Source organism: Emys orbicularis, chromosome 7 (genome assembly GCF_028017835.1).
Source record: "Emys orbicularis isolate rEmyOrb1 chromosome 7, rEmyOrb1.hap1, whole genome shotgun sequence".
Lineage (NCBI taxonomy): Eukaryota > Metazoa > Chordata > Testudines > Emydidae > Emys > Emys orbicularis.
Window position 1 is genome coordinate 3,421,420 of NC_088689.1, and position 26,736 is coordinate 3,448,155.

At 60.7% G+C, this 26,736-nt stretch overlaps 2 protein-coding genes across 2 annotated transcripts; one reads left to right on the forward strand and one right to left on the reverse strand.

Moving 5' to 3' along the window:
• Positions 1–4,655: 4,655 nt before the first annotated feature.
• SFXN3 (sideroflexin 3) lies at positions 4,656–12,804 on the reverse strand. The gene is made up of 10 exons (XM_065407972.1): positions 12,641–12,804; positions 11,703–11,873; positions 10,566–10,664; positions 10,066–10,141; positions 9,219–9,304; positions 8,498–8,625; positions 8,294–8,343; positions 7,342–7,391; positions 6,341–6,388; positions 4,656–4,752 (listed from the first exon to the last, which is right to left on the reverse strand). The coding sequence occupies exons 1-10, from the start codon at positions 12,802–12,804 to the stop codon at positions 4,656–4,658; spliced, it is 969 nt and encodes a 322-aa protein (XP_065264044.1).
• Positions 12,805–19,661: 6,857 nt separating this feature from the next.
• On the forward strand, positions 19,662–26,736 carry LOC135881004 (proton channel OTOP2-like). The gene is made up of 6 exons (XM_065407476.1): positions 19,662–20,037; positions 20,509–20,645; positions 21,094–21,152; positions 21,268–21,395; positions 23,014–23,984; positions 26,563–26,736. Exons 1-6 carry the CDS (start codon positions 19,662–19,664, stop codon positions 26,734–26,736), a joined length of 1,845 nt encoding a protein of 614 aa, XP_065263548.1.

A 26,736-nucleotide genomic window follows, 5' to 3' on the forward strand; every position in this document is an offset into this window, starting at 1 on the left:
CGTTCGATCGGCAGGAGGCCGGGCCCCCATGGGAGAGCACCAGAACATCCTGGAGTTGGGGCAAACCCACCATTCTGCAGCATCCCCCTGCCCCCAAATCTTTCCCCAAAAGGCAAGATCCAAAGCTCTTTATGGAACACTCCCACAGTTCCTCTGTTCCCGGTGCTCTCCCAGACCCCGCCGCGCCACGCGCTGCAGACTGTACCAAGATCGTTACAAAAGCGACAGCGTTCGTTTCAGTCACGCCGCCCGCCAAAGCCGGCGTCTCCTTATCTAACCCCCGTCCTCAGAGACGTGCCCGTGCCCTTTCTGAGCAGACCTGGGTTCCGGGGACAAAGACTCAGGCAAGGGAGGTTACAAACAGCACGTAACTGGAGGGAATTTGCCAAACTCGCTCCCATTGGAAGTCCATCCATCCTGTAGCACCTATTCCCACATGCTGCCAGCACAGGGCCCCTTTGTGTCACCAGAAAGCATCGACACACTTTTTGTAGGACCTACACATAAACGTTGCATTGCATAACACTCCTGCTGGGAGCTTCCACGGTGCTTTTTTTTTTTTATTTTATTTTAAACGTCCTGCTCTTCCAAAGATTTGATTTCTGGGCCAGACCCTGCTGGAAATGAATCCAATGCAGAGGAGAAATGACACCCAGCTACTTTTACAGACGAGAGTAACGTGATTTGCCTTGTTTCCTCGTCCCTGTCAAAACTTGGGAGTTTCTCATATTTTCTTTCGTTTACACCCAGTTTCCATTGTTGTGCCCCCAGTGCTCAAGCCGAGTGACTCTGAGGTGGGGCTGAAGTGATCGGGGCCACAGGCCGGAGGTTTTCAAAAGGAGACTGGAGAGCCGTCTGTCTTGGATGGTTTAGACCCAACAACTCCTGCAGCTCGGCAGGGGGTTAGACCAGATGACCTTTGCGCCCCCATTCCCCTCACCCGGGAAAACCGAGGTGTAGCCAGGTGAAATGGCTTTCCCACAGGCACACAGCAAATCGATGACCAAACCAAGAAGGGGCCCCAGGAGTCCTGACTCCCAGGGCCCTGCTCAAACCACTCAACTAAGCTGCCTCCGGCCTCCCTCAAAACCAACACTTAAGGGCTTTTAAAACCACTGGAAAGGGTTGTCCCCCCAGCGGACATGACGATTAAAGTCAGCCCGTCCCTATCTAAGTCCTCTGGAAGCTGATGTCCCAGCTAGCCCCATGCAATGCCCACTGCTGTATCAAACACTTCAGAGGGAAGTGTAAAACACCCACAATGCACTGTTATGAGTGTGTGTGTGTGGGGGGGGATTTCTGCCTGACTCCAGCTGCTGATCACTCTGTGCCCTGAAGCATGAGGATTGACGGGCCTTATCACTGCCCTTCCAGCCAGTGCAATCTGGGCAAATTACAGACAAGTGCTGAACCTGATTCTGTCAGGGCCATTCTAGGGGAGGACTTGATCAGCTGGCAAGAGCAAACAGGCCAAACGCCCACTTGTGTCAAAAAAATGAGGCACAGAGGAACATGCGGGGGTGGGGGGAGGGGCTGCGATGCCAGCCCCGTGCAGGGGGCAGGCAGGGATCGGGCAAGTGACTCGGGCCAGCCCTGGGGCGGGGGGGCCCTCAGGCCAGCCCTGCACAGTGTCCCATTTTCCCTTTGGGAACTAGAGTCACCACAAGCATCTGGGAGGAGCAACAAGCCATCTTCTGCAGGGACGGAGCTATATCTGAACACAACAGATCCCCTCTCGCTGTGTCTCTCGTAGGATGGGGCTGGTTCTCCCTCCAGGACACAGGCAAAGGCTTGTCCTGGCCGCGCTTACTCGTTCTAGCTAGTTCTACTTTGAAATATCCAATTCCCTTTCTCCTCCAGGGCCGGGCTGTTTGCTCTGTGCACCTCACTCAGCTGGGCCCGGCAAAGCAGGCGGGTCAGTTTCACCTCTTGAGTCTACTCAGTTTCCTGTCCGGTTTCTGGCAGTAGCAGAGGGCCGGTCCCCAGCACAGCAGGGGAAGGTTTATACCCAGCCAGGACTAAACGTGTTTTCACTGAAATTCTGAAATGTCACAGAAACATTTCTGTCTGGTTTAGATGTTGTACAACATCCAGCTTTTATCGGTATGTAGCTACCCACCCACCCATGCCACAAAGCACAGTGACCTTAAAGCAGTGTGACCGGATCCCTTTAAACGTCACATGTTCAAAGGGAGGCTGGTCTAGCAAACAACAAGGTGATCTTACAGCAAGCAGACAAGAGCCCCGTAGAAGTAAACATGTTCAAAGGGCGTCTAGCAGCCCCAGGATGCGACTTGAGCCTGGAACAAAGGCGACATTAAAAAAAAAAAAAAAAAAACCACCCCGGGCTGTTTTCCGGAGATTAGAATGTGTAATTTGCTCTGGAGATGAAAGCAGCGGAAAACCGGATTAAATTGCTGACCTGGAGTAGCCTTGGGCCCCACGTGCTTAGCTGTGACATTCCCCAGCCCTTCCCATTAGCGGACAGGCAGCTCAGACATTTCCAAGCCAGCAGACCTACGTTAGCTTCCTTGCTGATGCTATTTTTAAAAAGATGCATCCAGACCCCGGCTCCTGCACCCACTGAAGTCAACAGGTTTCAGAGTAGCAGCCGTGTTAGTCTGTATCCGCAAAAAGAACAGGAGTACTTGTGACACCTTAGAGACTAACAAATATATATATATATGCATCCGAAGAAGTGGGTTGTAGCCCACGAAAGCTTATGCTCTAATAAATTTGTTAGTCTCTAAGGTGCCACAAGTACTCCTGTTCTTTTTGAAGCCAACAGTACAACTCCTGCAGCTCTCAGCGGGGCAGGATCAGCCCTGACCGAGGACTATTTTAAGCTAGATGGTGCAGGCTGCAACAGAGCTGTGATTAGTGGAGGAGTCTCTTTATCCCTGATCCTTCGGATACTAGAAGAGGGGCTTTATTTAGCAGTGATCTCTTGTGCCTGGAGATTGTCTTTCGCATCCTAAAACGACTGCGATGCATTTTCCCCTGCACCGTACGTGTATTGAGTCAATATTCACAATGAAACGGGGGGGGGGGGGGGGGCCTGACTGTCCCTCACGCCTCCCAGAGTGCATTTAAAAGGGGCAATGCAAAGGGTTAGATCTGTGCAGACAGGCAGGGGAATTTCCTCACGGACAGTTTAACTCTCCCCCATGGAAATTCCATTATGCTGCATGTGCAAGGTCTCAGAACTGGTCCCTGCAGAGACGATGGTTGGGAATGAGCCCGGACATGCACAGGCATTGAGCATGCAAAAATACACACACACACACGAGTGAAAGCTGGCTCCGAACACCAGGTCCCAACAGCAGCGACGGGCCCAAGTGCAAAGCCAAGTTACAGATCTGGGTGCGGGCTTTCCCCACATTCAGGCATTGCAGCTAATTCTCCTCCGGCAGGCAGAGAAACCCCAGATCAGGACACCCCAAAACTCTCTGGGGTCCATCTCTGCACCAAGCTCCCTTGTATAGTAGTTTCTTTCCCCCCTCGATCTTTTTCTGAGCAACTCTGCTGTATAAGTACGGAGCTTTCCCCAGCAATCAGTCCACCTCATCACAATCAAGTGTCTATAAACACTGCACCAGGCCTGCACTCTACGAGCCTGGAACGGAAAGGCGGGCTGTGTGGCTACCTCCCGTCCCACAGAGAAGCTAAGTCTTTTGGTCTGTGTTGAACAAAGCCAGGCCAACGCTAAAAGGACCAAGAGCATGGAGGATGCCCTGACCCAAGAGAGATCAGCCAATATGGCGAAAGGGAACAGCCAACTCACGCTGTATACAGCTGCCCCAGCCCTCATTCTGGTGAACCAACCCACTGAGAAGTGACCTGCTCACCCACCTGGGATTGGCCTACTCTTCAACATGCCAAGCCGCTCCAGACCTGCCGTACTGGAAGATGACCAGATGTCTTCCTCCTTGGCTACTGCCCTCCCTTAGGAAAGTCAGGTGAGCTCCTGTCCTTGCTGCTAAGGCAGGAAACCATCCGCAGACACGGCGAGAACATTTAGAATGATCTTTCAACGTGCTGTAAAATTCACGCCTAGCCACTGCACCAGAGCCATCTGACACTCTGGTCCGTTCTACTGGCCTTTCTGACGGCACTGGCTTCACATCAGTTTTGAAATCCCACCAGAGAACAACAAAGCTGGAGGACAACTCGTTTTACGGCCCTGGATGTCTGCTCACCCTACGAGCATCACCCACTCCCAGCCTCTTCTCTGCGATGACGCGTCCCATGGAAGCGTCTCAAGAGCATTACTCTCCAGAGCAGCGAACATGGACATGTGAGCCACTCTGGGACCACGCACAGCAGGAGGGTGGAGTAGAGGGAGGGTTACTTAGGGGCCCTGGCCGCTCTCAACCGGCCACCGGAGAGGATCAGCTCTGCCTGTTTCTGTTTTGTTCAGGAAAAACAATCTATATCACAGCAGCATATATCACTACCTATTGCTATGGGTCATCTGAGTCCAAGGAACCTACACCGTACACACAGGACCTACTGAGACATGACAGCCAGAAATAAAGCAGCAGCTCAAAGGCGTTATTCTAGTACAACATTTAACATTCTCCCCGGACACCTGGGTTCCGATCCGTTCCCTGATCTCTTCTCCCGGCAGCTGGGGGGGTGGAGGAGAGCCTCGCTTAAAGCCCTTTGTTGAAGTAGACATTCTCCATGTGGGGGTTCTTCTCCCGGACCAGAGCTTGGACTTCAGGCTCCAGGCGACTCACTCGCATCGAGCTGCGGAAGGGAGACAAACCCATTCAGAGAGGAGGCAGGGAGGACAAGGGACTTGTGACTACCAGTTGAAGAGGTGTCTAAGGAAGTCTCCCTTTCCGTACAGGCGGGAGAATGCTCCACAGTCAATCCATCCCCCAGCGACTCTAGTCTCTTTTTTCTGCTCACAGACGGTCTGCAAGCAGATTTGAACAGATCTCTCGGTTACGCAGAATCTCCCGGTAAATGCACTATTACGCGGCAAGTCTCAGCCTACGGGCTGGCTCGCAAGCTAGTTGCAGCCCGCAAGTGGCCACCTCCGTCACGTGGGAGCGTTTCTGCTCTCCGAGTGGCTGGCTGAGACTTTTATCAAGAGGAGGAGGCAGGAGCAGAGCAAAGAGAATCCAAGACGGTGGCACAAACGTTTCCTGTGCCAGCCGTTGCTAACGGCCCTGCAGAGACCGGCTGCCCAGAATGCCCTTCTGCTTCTCTGAGCAAGAACCGGGTCAAGCGCAGGATGGGGTTGTGCATCCAGAATCACAGGGACCTCGAGAGGTCGTCAAGTCCAGCCCTGTGCTGAGGCAGGACCAAGTCAACCTAGACCAGCCCTGACAGGGGTTTGTCCAACCTGGTCTTAAAAACCTCCATAGAATCATAGAAGATCAGGGTTGGAATGGAAGGGACCTCAGGAGGTATCTAGTCCAACCCCCTGCTCAAAGCAGGACCCACCCCAACTAAATCATCCAGTGACAGGGATTCCACCACCCGCCTTGGAAGCCTGTCCCACAGCTTAACTCCCCTAGGGTTAGAGAGATTTTCCCAATATCCAACCTAAATCTCCCTTGCTGCAGATTAAGCCCGTTCCTTCGTGTCCTACCTTCAGTGAACATAAAGAATAATTGATCACAGCTTCCCGCTTCTCTAACTGGTGCAAAAGTGTCTCCAGGGGTTGAGGGAGCAAAGATGTCTTAAGCCAGTGGTTCTCAACCAGGGGTATGCCTGGGATGATTTAGTTGGGGATTGGTCCTGCTTTGAGCAGGGGGTTGGACTAGAAGACTTCCTGAGGTCTCTTCCAACCCTGAGATTCTATGATTCTATGCGTACCCTGGGGGTACACAGAGGTCCTCCAGGGGGGACATCAACTCACCTAGATATTTGCCTGGTTTTACAACAGGCTTACAGAAAAAGCACTAGCGAAGTCAGTACGAACTAAAATTTCATCCAGACAATGACTTGTTTATCCTGCTCTAAATACTAGACACTGAAATGTAAGTACAATATTTATATTCCAATGGATTTATTTTATAATTATATGGTAGAAAGGAGAAAGTCAGCCATTTGTCAGTAATCGTGCGCTGGGCCACTTTGGGGTTTTTAGGTCTGATTTTGTAAGCAAGTCGTTTTTAAGTGAGGGGAAACTTGGGGTACGCAAGACAAATCAGACCCCGAAAGGGGGACAGTCGTCTGGAAAGGTTGAGAGCCACGGTCTTAAACCACCTTCGTGCCTACGTACGCACACAAACACCCCCCCAAACTCCTAAGCCATGTGGTGCATCGCTCACAGCTAGGCCAAGGCGTACAGAGGGCCCGGCGAAGACCGGTCAACCCCTACCTTTTCTGTGGGAAGAGCGCGCAGCACAGCGGGGTCGCGAACACCAAGCTGCAAAAGGAGAGACACCGAGATCAGAGCTGATTTCTAACGCCTCGGCCCAGGAACTGCTGCAGAGGCCAAGAACGGCGGGAACGAAGCAGCATCCCATGGAACGAGAGGCTAGGACTGGGGCAGTGCTGGCATGAGGGCCAGGAAGCCCCCCCTGCCCAAACAGGCCCACTGCAGGAAGGAAGGATGGACTAGTGGTCAGGGCTCCGGGCTGGGACTCAGGAGACCTGGGTCCATCTGTAAGGCGGAGCTGTTACCCCTGCTGCCTGGGGTGTCTCGAGGATAAACACCCCAACAAAAGCGAGGTGCCAAGGGACCCCCAGTAATTAGGGCTGGATGAGACAGAGAGAGACACTGCCCCAAAGGAAATTCCATTCACGCTCCTCTGCCTTCCCCAGATGAACCTCCCAGTCAGCTGCCCTTCCCCTCCCCAAATTACTCTAACGGGGCAGTTGGCTGCTGATCTGAACTATCCAGACCCCTTGTCTCTGCACCGCTGAGCTGGAAACCTCACCAGACACACACTCCTGTGCGTTTTATCCCTTCCTGCTGCCAGGAGGGTGGGAAATACAATCAGGGTCTCTTGGCACTCCTGCTTCTGGCCTGACCTAGGAAGCCTCATGCCTGACAACATCCTGCAGCAGGGAGTTTTGCAGGGTGTGTGCACACCAGGCAAAGCAGCAGTCTGACCACTGACTTGGTCTGAATTTCCTGGCCATGAATTTAACTGCACAATGAACAGCAACGGGGAGTGGGTGGGGAATGAGCCTCTGAAAGGGCTGGCTTCACTTCAAAGGCTCACAGTGGTTCCGGTTTGATCCCAACCGGTTTGAAGCAAACGATGCTTCCAACGCCGAGACCAGGCTAGCAAACCCAGGGGAAAGTCGTCCCCGAGTGGCTTCTTCCCTTCAGCTGGGCTGGGCGAGTTTCCCCTATTCGCAGCCGTCACTTACCAGAACCCCACCAGTCCGACCTGCAAGGGAGCGTTCAGCCAGGGGTATCGCTACACGGAAAGACAAGGGGGCTTTGGGTTAGCAAGAGGGTTATATTGATGGGGGGGGGGGGGTTACGGCTTACGGGGGGCGGGGTTCCCTTATACATCAAGGCCAAGGGGACAGTTTAGAGGGGTAGGCACTATACACTGTGGCAGGCCCATGGGGCACTAGCAGGTGATCCATTCAGAGGTGCCTGCTCCTTTCCCGATTCCCAGCTAGCTCTGAAAGGCGCTAAAGGTCCTTTCTAGGGTTCCTTCTCCTCAGCGGCACTGGCAGGAGTTGTCCGAGGGTTGGTGCCCCACCACGAACAGGGCGGGGGGCCCAGGAGACGATCCCTGTCAGAACCCGGTCCAGACCGTGACAATCCCCGGATCTCTGTGCGCACACGGGGCTCGGCCCTGCACACAGCTGTCAGGTAGGACTGGGGTCTGCCACCTCTCCCCAGAGCCACGGTCCATCTAGCCCCATCTCCTGTCTCTGTCTGCAGTGTGGACGCAGCTCAAGCCACATCCTGTGTATGCAGTAGCATGGCTGGGAGACCCAGGCCCAGCAATTGTAAGTCCAGGGTTACAATGCAATGTGGATCCTTAAGCCCGGGTTTGGAAACACCAAGTGGACAAGCCGGGTCCCCCAGCCCTGGGGTTACAATGCAGTGTAGCCATATCCTCAGATGAGCTTTATACAGTGCCCATCAGCTGGACCGACATTAACCCTCCTGCCCCGTTACACCGGCAGGGGCGGGCTGGAATCCTGATACCCTCCCAGGGAGGTGGGCAGATCTCGGGGCGCTCCCATGAATCCCAGGGGACATGTAGCAACGATGCCCTTGGCCAAGTGTGGACGGGGCGCCAGCCGTAATGAGAGGAGACCCCCCAAGCCGCATAGACGCGGTGCCATCCAGCCCCCTTACCTTCAGGAAGGCTCTCTTCTCCAGGGCATTCATGATCACGGGAGGGATGGCTAGGAGGGGCGAAGGAGAAGGAAATTAACAGGCGCCGCTAACTGCGACAGGCGTCTCTGGCAGGAAGCGAGGCAGGTGTTTGTGGCGCCCGAGCGCAGGGGGGCCCTAGATCTGGCCCACGCACAGGGCAGATCTGCCAGGGAAGTGACTCACCCATGGCGGGGGCCGCCATGCCGATCCGGGACACCACCACCTGAGCGATGGCTTGCTGGGCCGCTGCCCTCGACTCCCCCAGCCGGTTCCCGTCCTCATCCGTGACGGGGATCCCAAACTTCAGCTCCCTGCGAAAGAGACAGAGCGGGGTCCCTTACCGCTACCTGCGTGCCAGGGAGCCTGGCTGGAGCAGAGGGATGGGTAATGGGGCACAGAGCCATTGCCCTCCACAGGCTGTGTCTGCAAACTGTGTGAATGAGTGCGGGGGTTCTCAGCCCAGCTCCTAGGGGTCACATCACTCGTTAGCGGTCTCAGCAGAGAGTCCAAGGACTGAATTCCGCGATGGCAGGTGTGAGGTGCAAACTGGCGTGAGGCTCACCGTGACGCTGCCTGTGCCATATTGGGTCTGTGGTTGGCGAGAGGCTTTCATACCGTGGCTAATCTCTGGAAAATGACCATTATTGGAGTTCTATAAACTAAAATGACCCTCATGCCTCAGGGCATGTGCTGACCAGCTGCGGGGGTCAGGAAGGAATTCCACCTGTCACAGCACTGCACTGCTGACCAAGTGCAGTATGAGGAGGGTCTCGCCTCCCCCTACAGCATCAGATTGTGGTTACTGCCCGAAGCAAGGTACCCGGCTAGACAGATCCATGTCCTTCAACAGCATCCATTTCCCCCGTTTGCACAGAGCTGCTCTATTAGGGTGAAGGCCCCTTACCTCTGCCGCATTAAAGGAATGTTGATGCAGTTAGCAGCTGCCACGGCAGCAAAAGGCACGTAGCGGCCAATAATTGACGGTAAATGCTGCAGAGGGAGAGAAGAGAGAATCACACACCAGGGAATGAGACTACGGCAGGGTAGAAGGAAGAATAGTCTAGTGGTTAGAGCACGAGGTTCGGTTCCATTCCTGGCTCTGCCTGGGCCAGTCATTTCATCTCTCTAGGCCTCACTTCCCCGTCTGCAAAGTGGGAATAACGACTTGTCCTACGTCTGTCTTGTCTGGTTAGACTCCCAGGGTGTCAGGGCAGGGGCGATCTGTCACTGTGTGGCGATCAGTGCAGCACCCGAGGCCCTCATCTTGGCTGGGGCCCCGAGGGGGGCTGGAAGCGGCTGCTCCATTCTCCGGTGGATTCCGGTTGGATCCCGGGGCTAGTCTTAGAGCCGCCGGCCCTGCTCTCCCTAACCCCGCAGGGCACGACTCCGGGGAGGCCCGTGGACTTACACCCCAGCGGGAGATCAGAATCGGGTCTGTTATCGCTGGGTTAGCTGGGGCAGACACACGACATGGGGCATTAAACACCCGACGAAGGGGGACGGGTGGGAGCAACATGCTTGGGCCTTCCCCAAGCAAGACCCCATCCTCCACCCCCAGGGCTCCTCCCAGGGCTAGGAGAGCCTCTGGGTCGCTCCTGGGGGGCCGGGCGTGGATGCAGAGCGGCCGGGACCCATTGTCTGTCCCTGCTGCCTGCCAGCGTCTGGGTCCTGCAGCGTAGAGCCCGGGCGGCCCCTCTCCCTGGACCCCGTGCCAGGCGTGCTCCGACCCGAAGCGGGGCTGGGCCCCCTACCTTGGTGAGAGATTTGAGTCCCAGCGCCGTCACAACCGCCCCGGTGGTGGCGCTGACGTAGGCCGTCCCCAGCTGGCTGCAAAGGAAGCAGGCAAGTCCAGTGAGGCCGGGAACCCGCCGGGCAGCCCTCCCCGCGCTGGTGCAGTCTGTGCGCAGGGCAGCGAGACGGGGCCTCCTCCTACCAGGCTGCCTGCCCCACGGTGAACCTTTCCCTCCAGGCATGGAGGGCGCCCCCCAGTGGCCTGCCCCGGTTCAGTGCGAGAATAGCCGGGGACCAGCCCATCACCCCAGCAGGGAGCCCGCAGCGCTGCCTTCCAGTCCGACCGCCCCGGGCAGGCAGCTCAAGCCACCACGTTGCAAGCGACAGGCTGAGGCTGTTCTTAAAGCAGCCGCCTTCGTGCAGCACACGGCAGTGCCATGGGGAAGGCACCAGCCCTGCGCTGTGGCACCAGTGCCCCGTGCTGGGCGGCTCCAGCTCTCCGTCTCTGCCGCTCCCTTACCCGACCGTGATGGGGGCATCTCCGCTCCGGTTAGTGTAGTTCACAATCGCGTTGAACGACTGGTTCACCCACTGCCAGAATAACACCGCGGGGGTCGTCCTGGGGGGAGGGGGAGAAGAGCACGTCGGTGGAGTGAGAGGCGAGGTCCCGGCAGCTCGGCCCGAGCAGACGGGAGACGGGACGCAAAAGGGCCACGCGCCCACGAGGAGGTGTGGCTGGTGGAGTTAGTGCGGATCAGCCCTCCCCATCCAAACCCACAGTGTCACATGGACCCACCCACCAGGAATTCTCCCCCGCCTGACCCCTTGCTCGTCGCTCACTCCAATGCAGAGCAGGGAAGGGGGCCTCAGACCCCTACCCCGGGGCTTGTGCCTAGCAGAGTCCCCTGCCCTTCGCTGGGCACTGAGCCCCAGGGAACCTACCCGGGAATGTTAACCTGGTGGCATGTTACCAAGGGACACTGCCCATCCTCCGTCAGGGCTTGTGTGGTTCAAAGGGCAACAGGCCTGGTGACGCGCTGCCGCTGATCAGCCTGCGCTACTGCCACCGGCTTAAGGCCAGCAGGGGGCACTGGAGGGCATGGGGAAGGGCTCCCCACCCCAGGGCCAGCAGGAAGCACTAGAGAGGTCGTGGGGGCGGGGTCCCTGCCCCAAGGCCAGCAGGAGGCACTAGAGAGGTGGGGGGTCCCCTCCCCAGGGCCAGCAGGGGGTGCTGGAGAAGTCAGGGGAGATCCCTGCCCCAAGGCCAGCAGGGGGCGCTGAAGGTCATGTGGCAGGGCTCCCTGCCCCAAGGCCAGGAGGGGGAGGTGGAAAGGTCAGGGCCAGCAGGCGGCGCTGGAGGTCATGTGACAGGGCTCACCACTCCAGGGCCAGCAGGGGGCGCTGAAGGTCATGTGGCAGGGCTCCCTGCCCCAAGGCCAGGAGGGGGAGGTGGAAAGGTCAGGGCCAGCAGGCGGCGCTGGAGGTCATGTGACAGGGCTCACCACTCCAGGGCCAGCAGGGGGCGCTGAAGAGGTTGGGGTCCCCACCCCGGGCCAGCAGGGGGGTTCTGGAGAGGTCAGGAAGATCCCCGCCCCAGGCTAGCAGGGGGCGCTGAAGGGCACAGGGTGGGGGTCCCTGCCCCGAAGAGTTAACATGCCTGTAGAAGGTGAGCATGCAGCCGGTGATGGTCATGTTCATGGGCACCTGGGCCGACATGCGCCCAATCAGGATCATCTTCTCCCCGGTGTCGGGGTGGAAGGCCGAGTCGTAGATGTATTTCGCCCGCCAGAGCTGGTCCTCCGTCAGGCCCGGTGACACCGTTCCCGACCTGCGGTGGTGCCAGGGAGAGGGAGCCGTGACTACCCCTGGTCGCACCGGGGCCCCCCCACACCCAGGCCTGTGTGCCGCCTGCCCTCACTTCCAGGGCAGATCGCCCCAAACCCGCTGCTTGAGGCAGCCAGGAAAGAGCTGGCGGCTTCAGCTAGCACCCCTGGCCGAGCCGGACGTCTCCATGGAGCGAAAGCCCTACCGTGGTCTCCTTGGTGGGCGATGCCCGGCTCCCCCTGCCACCACAGGTTACGTCTTCCCTTGGGGAGAAGGCTGGTGCCACCTGGCTTCCTCCTGCATCTCCCCTCCCCACGGTGCCAGCTCCACAGGCTATCCCTGGGCTTCCTTCCCACCCTCTGCCGTGCCAAGCCTCCCTCTGTCCTTAAACCCCCGAAGCCACCTGTGCCCCTTCACGCCACTGCCCTCTGGCTCCTGCCTGTGGCTCCAAGCACTGCCCGCATACAGGGTCCAGGCAGCAGAAGACCCCCCCCTCCCCTCCTGCCAGCTACTGCCCAACCCTGCAGAGGGGCCACGCGCCTCGTCGCCCCCTTCCCAGGCGGGAGCCAGGGCAGCTTGCTCGAGCCAATGGCACAGACCAGCTCCCGGCCCCCCTGCATTCAGGGCGTCGCCCCCAACCCCGCCACTAGGGGTCGCCGTGGCATAGCGGCCGGATTGCAGCGCATCCCTCAGATAATGTGTTCCCCCCCCACCACCACCACCGCTCCCCAACCACTGGAGGGGAAACTCAGTCCAGACTTCACAGCGAACCTGTAATTCTCAACCACCCTCCGGGCGTCTTCCAGCGTCGCCCCGGACAGCAGGAGGTTGCGGGGGTCGGTCACCATGAAGAAGTGCTTGGCTCGCCCCTGGAAAGTGCTCTGGTCCCATCGCGGCTCCCGGATGTTGATGTGCAAGGGCAGTTCCTCCGACATCCTCTGGGGGGAGCCGGCGAGCGGGGAGGTTATGAGCAAGGATGCCGCGCACCCAGCCCGGGGGAGGCCCTCCCTCCATCAGAGACCCACACACACACATGGCTGGAGGGGCGGTGGGTTCCCAGCTCTATTAGGGGCGGGATCCTTCCTTCTCCTCTGGGGGCAATTTGTTCCCATGTGTCCTGAGCCGGGGGGGGGGGGGGGCCCAGAGGAGGTTGTTCAAGAGCTCTGCTGCATTGTCCCAGCACAGGGCACTGTCTCCTTCCTGGGGATGTCATGGGATCCCTGGCTCACCCGGAGAGGCCCTGGGGCTCTGTAATCAAAGAGCTCTGCCTCCGCCCCCTGCTCAGCACCCACAGCGAAAACCTCCAGGAGCCAGCCTGGATCCACCCAGCAAACAGGAAATCTCAAAGCATGTGACACGGACCGTCCCCTTCCCCTGCCCTTGGCGCTGACGCCCAGAGCCGGGGACGCAGGACTCCTGGGTTCTATCCCCAGCACCGCCCCAGAGTCGTCATGTGCCCACGGGCAAGTCCCTTCACCTCCCCGGGCCTTGGTTCCTCCCCCTGGGAAACGGGGCTAACGCTCCCCTACCTCGGGGGGGACGAAATTCAACACTGCCTGGAAAGCACCCAAGGTGCAACAGACGAGCAAAGGGCTAATACGGGGAGCAGAGTCTTCGGCCAGGGTCCGAGCCTGGGGGAAGGGAGAGCAAGAGGCTTGATCCCTCCCCCCGCCCCTTCAGAAGGGAGCAGCCAGTAGGACCCATACCCACTCCGGGCGGCGCTCGGCCCCCCTCTAGTGCGGGCTGGGCTCCTGCAAGAGGAAGTCTGAAGCCCACACTGGCAGTGACGGGGTTACGGGGAGCGGGCGAGCCCAATTCGCTGGTTCTGTGGCACCTGGGGGGGACGCAGGCAATTGGGGATTAGACCCAGCTGGGGAGAACCAGGCTGGGTGGGTCCTATGAAGGAAGGCCGGCAGGGTCGCTGGGGATGAGTCAGAGAGGAGAGCTGCTGTAAGGAGCTTAGCCCCAGGGACTGGGCCGGCGGGAGAAGAGCAGCTGGGGTGATGGGGTGCCAGGCAGCCGACGGACAGGCTAAGCAACCACCGAGAGCAGGAGCCTTCAGCTGCCGGCTGGTGAGAAGCTGCCCAGGAAGCCAGGACTACAGGGTGAGCCCACCCAGTGAGTGGGCCATGCAAGGAGGGAAACTGAGGCTGTGTCACCCAATTGCAAGGGGGCACACAGAGGCTGCTACAGCCTTGGATACCAGAGCGTGCTTGGCCTTAAGAGCCAGAGGGCTCCGGTTCAACCTCGGCGGCTGCTGACCCACCCAGGGGTGCAGGGTGACACCAGGATGCGCTGGCAAGGAGGGCTGCGCGGGGGGTCCCTGGTGCACTGAGAGACCCTCAAAGGTTCGGATCGCTCCCATAAGCACGTCTTCTCCCAGCCAAGCCCCGAGTTAGGATGACTGACATAAGCCGGGGAGCACGAGCTCAGGGTGTGGAACAGCCGTGTGGCTGGAGCAGAGGAACAGGAATCCTGCTCCCCTACCCCCAGCTGCCACGTTCCAACCCCAACTTCCTCCGAAGTTACTTGCAGGCGCTGGCCGAGGCCCCGTCTCCCCGAGCGATAAAGGGCAGAACCCAGCAAAGTCGCGTCTCCAGGGAACCGGCCCCGACTCTGACCTCACACACCCTGGTGTCAATCCAGAGTGACTCCTCTGCAGTCAGTGGTGTGCCAGGGCGTATCCCTGGTGTGAGCAAGAGTCAGGTCCTGGCGCACTCCCGCTCTTTCCGTTCCTCTTTTGCCATTTGGCTCCCAGCTAAAGTCTGTGCATTTCCCCCTAGCAACCAGCAAAACCACTGGCCTCCAACGCCCTGCAGCTTGGAAATGTCAGCGCTCCCTGGCAGCTCGCCCCGGATTTATTTCCAATATTTATAATGCTCTCCAGCCAGAATAATCCCTGCGCAGGAGCAGGGGGCGGCCGGTTGGCATGAAGCGAATCAGACGCCAGGGGCCTGCCCGCAGCTGAGCTGCTCAAACCCTTATCCCCGGGTTGGTTTGGTCTCTTGTTTTTAATTCTTGTTTCCCTCAAAGCAGGCGAGTGCCGGGCAGAGAAGTGACTGTTCCACCCCAAGCCGGTGGCCAGAGGGCATGAGGCTGTCCCAAACGGCGAGCGCTGGGGAGAAGGGGCCTGCAAGGTGTGAAATCAGGACCCATAATCCATTTCAAGGGGCGAGTAAACCTACCAAGGGAGGTGCTGCGTCTGCTACCTCCACCCCAAAGGGCACCCCCCTCCATTTGCTAGGCTGCCCAGGAGCATCTGGGACTTCGGGCGAGATCCTGATCTTGCTGACATCAGCGTAACCCTGGAGTAGTTCCTGCAAAGTCGCTTTGCCGTCTGTGTAAGCAAGGTCAGATGCTGGCCCATTGCCCCATACCTACTGTGGGTGCAGGGGGGCACCAGGGCAGCCTGCCCACCCCCTGGCAAAACCTGCCTTCCTGAGAGTAGAAACAGGCCTCAGCCAACAGCCCGACCCCCAGACAGGAGGAGGATTTAAACTCCATGCCCTACTCTGCACGTAGCCCCTATTTCTACAGCCTGGGATCCTCGTGCCAGGGCCCCCCTACACAGGGCCACGTGCTAGCCAGCATCTCAGCTCCCTCCAAGTCAATGCGGCTTCCCTGGGCCGTCGGGTCCCAAGTCTGTCTCTTGCTGAGACAGCAAGATGAAGAAATTAGCAATAGAAAGGAACGATTGGAGCATCCAGTCGTTCTCCCCCTCCCCCCCGTTGATGCCCCCCCCCTCCCGCCAGGCTTGTTCCCTATGCTACATATGCCCAGGGCCTTTTACCAGCTGAATGTAAATGACCCAAGGGGGCTGGCTCCACCACTCCCCAGAGAAGACTATTTCCTCAGGGGAGGGGTGGAGAGACCAACAGAGGCTGCTGCAGACAGCAGGAGATGCAGAGGAGAAGGCTCCTGCGCCCATGGCCGGGAGATTGCAAGGAAGCCAGGAAGGGAGTGGAGTGAGACAAGGGCCAGAGGCAGGCCAGGACTGAGGCTGGTCTCCCAATGTCTCCTCTCTGCCCACCCCCAGGGGACCGACCGCTGCTCTTAGCATCATCTGCCTGGGAGCTGCAGCATGGGGAGGGAGAGGTTCGCATGCACCAAGCCCTCAGCACCCAGGACCCACAGTTACTCCGAGCAGGTTTCCCAAACCTAGGAGGATGTCGGGCGAGTGATTCTGGCCTAGCCCTGGCAGCCAGTGCTTACACTAGCCCCTAGGCCAATGCACTAGCCACCAGCCCCGCTCTGCTGCTCGCCCCTTGCCTGAGTTGTGCCAGGCGCCTGCTATGAAATCCCACTGGGTCACAGCTCCCTGGGGTGCTCCAGCTAACCCGGGCCGGCTGGCAGGGGCGCGAACCCCCGGCCCACTCGTGCTCTGCGGCGTCACGGCAAAGCCCGGCAGGTTTGACTCGGGAGGGGCCCAAACCAACCCCCACTTCAGCGGCCAATGCCCCTGGGGCCCTGCAGCCCAGCCCTGCACCGCCAACGGTGCAAACCCAGCCCCAGAGCATGGAGCTAAAACTCCTGGGGGGGGGCACAAGCTCAGGCAGATGGAACAAGGTTGGGCTGGCCGGCTGCTGCCACCGGGGAGGGAGGTGTCTAGGGAAAGGGGAAGCGACCCCCCCGCCGCCGCCGCCAGCAGCGCCCGGGGGGGGGCTCCGGGCACGCGTGGGCTCCCGCTGGGCACCAATGGATCCCGGACACCCGCGCCCCGGCAGCCGCACGCACCCCCGGGGCTGGCTCCCGGGGCGGCTCCGACTCACCGGCTCGCCCCGCGGCTCGCTGACAGCGCCGGCCCCCGCCCGTCGTCCGGCCCCCGGCTCCAGCCCAGTGCGCAGCGGCGCCGCGACCAGGGAGCAGGCGGGCGCGCAGGCCGGAGGGCGGGGAGCGCAGCTGGAAGGGGCCGGGCACCGGCGGGGCGGAGCCAGGCGGCTCCCCGCGCTCCAGGCTCCTGGCGCACGGGCCATGCCCTGCCGGCGGGGACCGGGCGGGCTGCGAGGCCGGGGGCTGGATGCCCGGGCGGGGGGGGGGGACGGACACGGACCAATCCTGCTCCATGGCCCCCAGCGGGGGCAGGACCGGGCCCGCCGTGATCCATGCGGCGGATCTCTCATGCCCCGGGCTCCCTTCTCCGCGCTGGGGCAGTTTGGCACCAAGGGGGCACCCAGGAAAGGGCTGGCAGTGCGGCCGCCTTCCCCTGCCCGGTGCAGCTGGCGCTGCCCAGGAGCTCCACCGACAGGCTGAATGGGGGGTGCCAAATCTGTGCCACACTTAGGGTGACCAGACAGCAAGTGTGAAAAAGCGGGACAGGGAGTGGGGGGTAATAGGAGCCTATATAAGAAAAAGACCCAAAAATTGGGACTGTCCCTATAAAATCAGGACATCTGGTCACCCTACCACACTGGCCATCCTTGGGGCTAGTGCCAGCCGCCTCGGGGCCCCCTGCAGCAGCGGTGTTTGCAGGTGCCTAGCACCGCGCCGTGGCTGGGCAGGCTGCGATTACCAATCTCAGAGGTTGCCTGGCCCCCTCCGTGCCCTTCCTGCCCTGCCCTTGGCATCACGGCTCTTCGCCCGCTACCAGGAGAAAAGCCATGAACACAAAAAAGACCCAGAGTCAAGTCTCCGGGAGAGAGAGCACAGCGTGTGCCTCTGCTCTGCAGCATGCTGCCGCTGACCTCTACGCAGTTTTATTCGGGTGATAAATAAGCCTGCATTTCATGCTTAGCTTGTTGGTCTCTTTTGTTCTCTGCTTGTACAGCACCTAGCACCGTGGGAGCCTGGCACATGACTGCAGGCTTCTGGGTGCTGCCCGCAGTTCAAGATGACAAAATAATAATCAATTAATGAGCTAGTGTTAATTTAGTGTGTCTGTAGGCCGCGGTTAGCTGCCTGGTGTGTGTGGCTGTGTTTATGCAGGTGCATGCTTGCACCACCGCCCCCTACTGGATGGAATCCAAACTGTGCACTGTGTGGCCTACACCCTGTACTGCTAAGAGGTACTGAGGATTCTCCTTTAGCTGGAAGGGTGCGACCCTGTGGTTTCAGAACAGCAGAGTCCACGTTCTCTCCTCGCGGTCACCCCTGGATTTGCCGCGCTGGGGCGAGAGGCGCTGTGCTGGGTGCACTTCCCTAGTGATCGGAGAAACAAGCTGATCTTTCTTTCTGTACATAGATTTAAATAACTAACATTTCCCTGCTTCCCCCACCCCCAAATCAAGCAATTTCTGATTTTTCCTTCCTCTGCCCTTGGATTTTCGGCACCGGGTCTCCCCGATGGCCTTTGGCAGCAGGGAGCTGCTGCTACAATTGCTCCAGAAACATTCCGGTTATTAAACTCCAATCTGCCGTGAAAGGCCGAGTGGCCAGGGAGGGGCAGCTCCCTTCTGTGTGTACAGTGGGGAGGGGGCTGCCTGTGGCAACCACCCCAGCCCCGATTACTCTAGTGGGAGGTGCCAGGCTGGCAGAGGAACCACCCACCCCCTGGAATATTAAGGCGTCCCCTGGGCAGAGTTCCCCACACAGCCGGCCAGGATAGGGGGTGGCATGAGAAACGCTCCTGAGTCGCCAGCGTGACCGGTGGCACCGTGTAAGTGTGGGGCAGATGCAAGGACCCATCCCAAGGGTGTCTAGGGCCATCTCTGCCCAGGGCTGGACGTCTCGGGCGAGACGCCGGCATGGTCCGTTCCAGGCAGGTTTGTGTGGATGGAGAGGGAGGAGGCATCTATCTGTCTGTCGTGGCACCAGAGATCCTAGTGAAGCTGGGAGGGGAAGCCCATCTGGCGCGACCCCCAGCCCCTCCTCCCCCGGGAGCAGGATGGGGCCCTGCAGCCATCACTCTGGGAGTCTGGCCCAGCCCCAGTTAAAGGTCCTAGCCCACTGACTCCCCACCTTCACCAAACCAGATCCCCACAGCCCCCCACCCGTCCAGCCAGAAAGACAAGGGTGGGCACGGCCCTTGGACCGGGGCACGGCCCCCTGGACTTGGACACCGCCCCGTGAATGCCGGGCACGACCCCCTGGACCTGGGCACAGCCCCCTGGACCCTGGGCATGATCCCTGGACCCAGGCACAGCCCAAGGAAGTCTAGGAGATGATTCCACTGGCCATGTGGAGAGTACAGAGCTCGGCGTCTGCCCCCGTCATGCTGTTGCTCTGAGTCACACCTGGGAGTGTCCGTGTGTCCGTCTCTGTGGCCAGGGGCGTGCGTGGAAAGAGGAGGCGGGGCAGTGCTCACATGCCCCCGCATGGTTGGGTGGGGAAGGGCGGTGGGCTGCAGGCCTCCTTCTCCATGCCCAGGGCAGAGGCTGCCATGGGGGCACCTGAGAGGCCTCGACCCTGGGCTGCTCCCAGCTCTGCTCGGCCCAACAAAAGCCACTTGTGGAATGGCCGTTCCCAGCCGCCCAGAGACCCCCGCGAGCCAGGAGTGGGCGGCTGGAGTGACTTTGATCCCCTCCTTCTGCTGGCTCCTGTGGGCCGGATCCTGCCCCACCCAGCACCGTGCAATGGCGTCTATGCCCAGGGAAAGGGCCAGCACCGGGAGGATGAGGATGAAAGCTGGAGGGGGTGAGTCGGAGTGAGATGGGCTGATGGGTGTGTGGGGAATCGTGGGGGTGCGAGGGGAGGTATATGCCTGTGAGTAGGTGTGAGGGGAGCACTGTAACCCCCCCCTTAGGTCTCCTTTCTGGGGGTGACCCGCGGGGTATATCCCCCCTCCCCTGTCCCACCTCTGCACTGGGCCCCAGCCCGCCCCCTCCCTGATGGTTCCCTGTCCCCTCCCTTCACAGCCATGATCCCCGGAGCGATGAGCAACGTGCTGCAGCGGTGCCCCCCCTTGGGCTCTCCTCACCCCCCTGAGGGGCAGGGCCAGGGAGCCCCGGACTCCCCCGCTGACCCAGAGGGCGCAGGCTGGCAGGACTTGGCCAACGCCCGGGCGGGCTCGCTGCTGTCCCTGCTCTACCTCGTGCTGCTCACCTTCCTGGGCAGCGCCGTCCTGCTGGCCGAGATTCACCAGCGCAGCCCCCAGAGCCGCAACGTCCACGGCTTCCTGGCCACGCTCATGCTCACGTCCTGCGCGTGGATGCTGTGGTTCGGCTGGCGCTCCTCCCAGAACAAGCGCCGGAAGCTGCACCAGGACCATCACGCCGGGGCCAGCTGGCTGAAAGGTACCGTCTGCTCCCCGGGAACCCCCCTGGCCCCGCAGCAGCCTCTGCACGGCACCGGGGTTCGGTGACTCGCCTACGGGTGGGGCGAAAACAATCATGGGGATCGGTCCATCGCCCCACAGCAGCTCCGCTGGTGCCCCTCAATCCCGACCCACCCCCCTGCTCTCCCAGCCCAGGGCTAGAACCAGGAACAAGAACACAATGAGAGCGAACGGGCACGAGGCTCCAGGAGAGAGCGCAGTGGGGGCATCTCTGCTGTCACATGTTGCATCTGCGTGGCCATCACCTCTCCCCACCCAGCAGACATGCTCCTTAGATATCCATAGGTGCTGCAGACAGAAAGCAAAACCACTGCAGCCCCATGGCTACGGAGGCCCCAGGCTCTCCCTTCCACTGGCCCCACAGCACCCAGCCTGGCCCTTGCCCCGTGGCTGGCAGGGCTGCGGTGATGATGTTCTCTTGCCCCGGCAGGCGGGCTCTCGCTCTTCGCCCTGGCCACGCTGGTGCTGGACTGCCTGTCCCTGGGGTATTACTACGAGCTGCAGCACTGCACCTCCGTCCTCATCACCGCCTTCCCTGTCGTGCAAGCCGTCTTCACCATCATCCAGGTGAGGGGCCTCGCACGCTCAGAGCACTAGCAGCCAGAAGGGAGGAGTCAGACTGTCAGGAGCGACCCACCCGGATGACACTAGCCCCACAGCGCAGGCCACATGAGCTCAAGGAGTGACTCCACTAGTGGGCAGCTGTAGTAGGCTGTTACCCTAGTGTAGGCTGTTAGCACGGGAGGGCTCTGTGTGGACTCGTCCAGCCTTGGTGTCCCTAGGGCCGTGTGGGACAGGCTGGGTAGAGAAGGAGGGAAAGTACGAAGCAAGAAAGAACCAACATCAGGTCCCCAGGAGGGAGCCCCGCCTCTCAAGATGGCCGCTGCAGTTAAAGGTGCAGCATGCGTGGTGGAAGGGGCTTTCAGCCGTTCCTGGGCAGCGGCTAGTCCTTTCCCTTTGCGTATCACTGCTCTTTGACCCTGTCTTCTGCCTTTGCTCCCCGCCCTCGGCACAGGTGTCTCTGCTGTCCTTCCACGCCAAGGTCTGCATCCAGGAGCAGCAGCATCTCAACAGGTATCCGTGCTCCCGGCTTGGGCACCGGGATGGGGGCGGGGGCTGGTTGTTTCGCTGGCAGCCCCTTGAGGCCAGGCCGGGCCGTGAGCTCCCCCTGCCCTCTCCCCCCTCCCAGGTTTGGCCTGATGCACACGCTGGCCACCAACGTGCTGATGTGGATGAGCGTGGTGCTGGACGAGTCCATGAAGCAGCTGCAGGAGATCTACGACACCCACGAGACGGAGAGCCCCTGGCCCGTGCATGGTGAGGGCCCCCAGGGTGGGAGGCTGGACCCGTGGCAGGGAGGTCAGCACCCCTTTCCCCCCCATAGATCCACCACAGTGTATGCCATGGAGATTCACTGGGGCCAGCTGAGCCAAGGGTCCCTGGGACGGGGTTTATACGCCCCCCCAGACCAGTGGTGAGATGGGGCTGGGGGGCCGCTAAGGAGCCAGACCCTGCAGCTGGACTGGATGGCAGGGAATGGGATGGGATGGGACGTCCTCCGGGAGGGCTGGGAGAGGAGAGGCTGACTGGCCCTCTGGCTGGAGGGTGCCATCCTTCCTGCCCCTTGCCCAGCTCAGAGGCCCCCTGCCTGGATCCCACCCTTATCTGCCCCTCGGCCTTCCCAGGGATGGGCCTTCCCACAGACAGATCCCCACCACTGCCTGCATTGGCCCTCGTGCGGCCATCACTCCCCGCGCACCCTGCTTGCTAGGTCAGGCTGTCTTCCATGCACAGCCCCGTCCCCCCTCCCCTAGCCACAGCCTTCCCCCTCCCCCAGCATAGCCCCATCCCCCCTCCCCTAGCCACAGCCTTCCCTGCCCCCCCAGCACAGCCCCTCTCCCCAGCACAGCCCTGTCCCCCCTCCCCTAGCCACAGCCCCTCCCCCCCGCACAGCCCCGTCCCCCCTGCCCTAGCCACAGCCTTCCCCCTCCCCCTGCACAGCCCCGTCCCCCCTCCCCTAGCCACAAACCCTCCCCCCCTACAGCCCTGTCCCCCCTACCCAGACACAGCCTTCCCCCTCCCCTAGCCACATCCCCTTCCCCCCTCCCCTAGCCACAGCCTTCCCCGCCCCTCCCCTGCACAGCCCTGTCCCCCCTCCCCTAGCCACAGCCTTCCCTGCCCCCCCAGCACAGCCCCTCCCCCCCGCACAGCCCCTTCCCCCCTCCCCTAGCCACAGCCTTTCCCCTCCCCCAGCACAGCCCCGTCCCCCCTCCCCTAGCCACAGCCTTCCTCGCCCTTCCCCCCCGGCACAGCTCCTCCCTCCCCGCACAGCCCCGTCCCCCCTCCCCTAGTCACAGCCTTACTCGCCACCCATGCACAGCCCCGTCCCCCCTCCCCTAGCCACAGCCTCCCCCCCCCACAGCCCCGTCCCCCCTCCCCTAGCCACAACCCCCCCCTACAGCCCCGTCCCCCCTCCCCTAGCCACAGCCTTCCCCCTCCCCTAGCCACAGCCCCATCCCCCCCACAGCCCCGTCCCCCCTCCCCTACCCACATCCCCTTCCCCCCTCCCCTAGCCACAGCCTTCCCCGCCCCTCCCCCGCACAGCCCTGTCCCCCCTCCCCTAGCCACAGCCCTAACCCCCCTGCACAACCTCCCTCATCCTCCCCCATGCACAGCCCCGTTCCCCCCTCACCTAGCCACAGCCCCGCCCAGCCCTGTCCCCCCTCCCCTAGGCACAGCCCCTCCCCCCCCCACAGCCCTGTCCCCCCACCCCTAGGCACAGCCTCCCACAGACAGCCTTGCCCTCCAATCCCTATGCACAGCCCCGCCCCCAGCCTCTCCCATGCACAGCCCTTCCCCCATCCAGTCCCTCTCCCTCCCATGCTGCCCCACTCCCAGGCTGGCACTGAGTGACCCCCCCCCTCACTCCCTGCAGGGAGTTCGCCCACCAACAGCTGCTCGTGCGCCACCAGCCTGTGCCACATCTTCTCCGAGGGCGCCGCCTACCTGCACCCCTTCAACATCGAGTTCAGCCTCTTCTCCTCCACCATGCTCTACGTGGTGTGGAAGAACACGGGGCAGGCGGCCTGCCGCCGGCAGCCCCGCCCGCGTCCCCGGGGCCGGTTCCACCTCAGCGGGGCCTTCGTGGGGCTGGTGCTGGGGGCGCTGGCCATCTCGGCCACCTTCGGAGTGATGATCTCCTTCGGGGTGCTGGCTAAGGCCCCCGAGACTGTCCCCGAGGCCCTGCGGACCTACTACATCTTCAACTCGGTGCTGCTCTCCACCATGTTCCTGGCCTCGCTGGTCGGCATCGCCGCCTACCGGCTCCAGAGAGACCCGGCCTCCACCGACTGCTCCAAGAGCGTGGTGCGGAGCCTGGACGTCACCCTCTTGCTGGGCAGCTCCTGCGGGCCCCTGATGGTCTCCGTCTTCTCCCTGGTGGCCATCTTCTTCCTGCACATCAACGGCAGCCTCCACCTCCTGGACCTCTGCTTCTCCCTCTGCAAGACCATCCAAGTGCTGGGCCAGAACCTCTTCATCACCGAAGCCCTTTACTCCAGGCCCGCCCACCGGCCAGACGCCCCCGACAGCCCCCCGGGCAACGAATGGGTCTTCTCCATCTCCGGAGGCCCTGCCAAAGAGCCGGTCCAGCAGGACGTGGCTGCCCGCCGTGAGAGTAACTGCGCCATCTGCCCAGCCAGCCGCCACACGCCAGCCAGGATGGTGGCCCAGCTGGAGGAGCAGGCGCCGGGGTGCTGGCTGGCCTGCAGCGGCAGCAACGACTCCCTTGCCAAGATCTCCACCGGGGGCCGGCAGTCTCGGCCCAGCGGGGAGCCGGAACGCATCAGCATCCGGAGGAAGATCCTGCAGAACATCTCCATCCTCCTCATCTTCTACAACATCTCGGTGAGCTGGCTCATGGTGCCTGACTGTCCGGCCCCAGGGCTCTAGCTTCCCATGGGGAGCGCTGGAGGCTGACGGCCGCACCCCCGGCTGGTGTCAATCACTGTCACTCCACCGAGCCATCACCGGCTGAGGATCTGAGCTCAGGTCTTCGGTCTATCTTCCGAGTAGGAGCTGTGCAGTCAGCGCCAGAGTGAACTTCATCCGTACAGCCCTGCTGGGGGGATCCTGGCCAGGGACGAGATGGGGGCTCAGTCTCACCACCCCATTCAGCCCTTTTGAGGCTGCCAGCAAGGGGACAGTAGGAGACAGAAGAGTTGTCATAGAATCATAGAATATCAGGGTTGGAAGGGACCTCAGGAGGTCATCTAGTCCAACCCCCTGCTCAAAGCAGGACCAGTCCCCAACTAAATCATCCCAGCCAGGGCTTTGTCAAGCCTGACCTTAAAAACCTCCAAGGAAGGAGATTCTACCACCTCCCTAGGTAACCCATTCCAGTGCTTCACCACCCTCCTAGTGAAATAGTGTTTCCTAATATCCAACCTAAACCTCCCACACTGCAACTTGAGACCATTGCTCCTTGTTCTGTCATCTGGTACCACTGAGAACAGTCTAGATCCATCCTCTTTGGAACCCCCTTTCAGGTAGTTGAAAGCAGCTATCAAATCCCCCCTCATTCTTCTCTTCTGCAGACTAAACAATCCCAGTTCCCTCAGCCTCTCCTCATAAGTCATGTGCTCCAGCCCCCTAATCATTTTTGTTGCCCTCCGCTGGACTCTTTCCAATTTTTCCACATCCTTCTTGTAGTGTGGGGCCCAAAACTGGACACAGTACTCCAGATGAGGCCTCACCAATGTCGAATAGAGGGGAATGATCACGTCCCTCGATCTGCTGGCAATGCCCCTACTTATATAGTCCAAAATGCCATTAGCCTTCTTGGCAACAAGGGCACACTGTTGAATCACATCCAGCTTCGCGTCCACTGTGACCCCTAGGTCCTTTTCTGCAGAACTGCTGCCTAGCCATTCGGTCCCTAGTCTGTAGCAGTGCATGGGATTTATCCGTCCTAAGTGCAGGACTCTGCACTTGTCCTTGTTGAACCTCATCAGATTTCTTTTGACCCAACCTATGGCGCTGAGCTGATTTGCACCGGCTGAGGATCTGGCCCTGGGACATTGAAAGTGAATGGACTTTAAACCTCCAAACTGCTTCCCACCATTTCAGTGGTTTGAGGTGCTGCAGGTCTCCTAGTCAGTTTCTCTCAGGCGAGGCCGTTGTGTTTGGGTTGCCGGTGGGGCTGGGAGATGCCAGCTTCCCTCTCCCTGCGCTGCCCGTGCCTTGTAAGGGCCCCCAGGCCTGCGCGGAGATCAGATATTCACAGGAGCTTCTCCCCCCTCCCCCCCGATGCTCTGCCCAGTGAATAAGACTCCATGTGGGGGAGGGTTTAGGGGATGGTGTGAGCCCTTTGTCTGCTAGGGCGAAGAGCCCGGTATCAGATCCGTATTCCCCATGTCAGTACATACAGGCCGTGATCAGTCACCCCTTCCCCTGCTCTGTGTTCAGCTGAATAGACGGCGCTCCAGGCGGCTCTCACTCTAAGGATGGACGGACTCAGCCCACGCAGATCAGAGATTGCTGTGTCCAGGGTGACGGCAGCAGTGCCCGATGATACCCGTCCTGCCCCTGGCAGAGCCCTGGCGCTGCCCTTCATCTCCTCATGGTGCCTGGGAGGGACAACCCAGCACCCCACCCCTCCTCTCACACACTGCCGCCCTGAGCGCACTCGCCACCCACCCGCCTCCTGGGCTGGGCGCAGGAAAGGGGCGAATGAGACTGGTTGTCTGCAAACAGTGCTATGGAGAGACCCCCTTGTGGGGAGTCACGGTGCCTGCCCGTGTGCCCAGCCAGACCTGTGGGCTCTGCGCCAATACAAATCTGTCCTTATAATCACTGGGCAAAGTCCAAGGGCCCCCCGTCATGTAACAGGGTTCCCCCATCATGTAATGCAGTCCGTCCTCTGGCCCAATGCAGGATTGTTCCTGGCAGGGTCCCTCCGCATGGGCCCCCCTCACCAGCACCCTCGCTATGAAGCTGGGACCCCCTACACACCCCATAGATTCTGGCAGGCCCCAGTCAAGCCCTGTCCCCACATTGCTGGCAGTGCATGGCATGGGGATATGCGCTAAGCACCATCCGCTCTGCGCTGGTCCTGCCGACGGGGGGTGAAATCTGTGCAGCGCTCAGGCTGGGAGAGCCAGTGTCCCCCCCGGGGGCTTTTCATTGCTGGGCGGAACGGAGCATGGCCCAGCAGGGACCGAAAGGCGTCACTGCTGGGCTGGTGCTCGGTGGCTGATGAGTTGGTGGTTCTCAGCCCCGTTCCCATGGATGGACACACCCCGGAGGAATGCACGAGGCCTGGCCCTGCCTTGGTGACAGGTTCAACGGGGCAGGGAGCGAATGGGTTCGCTATGCATCGGGCCCTGCACATCTGAGTCCATCCAGGAGATGGCCGTGATGGACACAGGGTCCAGCCCGGCCCACGCCCCTTTGCGGCTGATGCCTGCCCCCTTTGCTTTGCTAGGTGTGGATTCTCTACGCCTACGGGACGCGCCCACACCTGGTGAGCCAGATCGAGCAGGCCTTCTACGGCTTCACCCTCTGGGTCATCATCGTCAAGATCTCCCTGCCGCTGGGCATCTTCTACCGCATGCACTCGGTGGCCAGCCTCTTCGAGGTGTACTGCAAAACCTGCTGA

Excerpts from the sequence above, each read along its gene's own strand:
- LOC135881004 (XM_065407476.1), top strand. The coding sequence starts at position 19,662 with ATGATCCCCGGAGCGATGAGCAACGTGCTGCAGCGGTGCCCCCCCTTG. Across the intron at positions 20,646-21,093 it reads CCGTCTTCACCATCATCCAG|GTGTCTCTGCTGTCCTTCCA; the intron begins GTGAGGGGCCTC and ends CCCTCGGCACAG. Across the intron at positions 21,396-23,013 it reads GAGCCCCTGGCCCGTGCATG|GGAGTTCGCCCACCAACAGC; the intron begins GTGAGGGCCCCC and ends CACTCCCTGCAG.
- SFXN3 (XM_065407972.1), bottom strand. The coding sequence starts at position 12,804 with ATGTCGGAGGAACTGCCCTTGCACATCAACATCCGGGAGCCGCGATGG. Across the intron at positions 11,874-12,640 it reads AGGGTGGTTGAGAATTACAG|GTCGGGAACGGTGTCACCGG; the intron begins GTTCGCTGTGAA and ends GCACCACCGCAG. Across the intron at positions 4,753-6,340 it reads GCGCTCTTCCCACAGAAAAG|CTCGATGCGAGTGAGTCGCC; the intron begins GTAGGGGTTGAC and ends TCCCTTCCGCAG.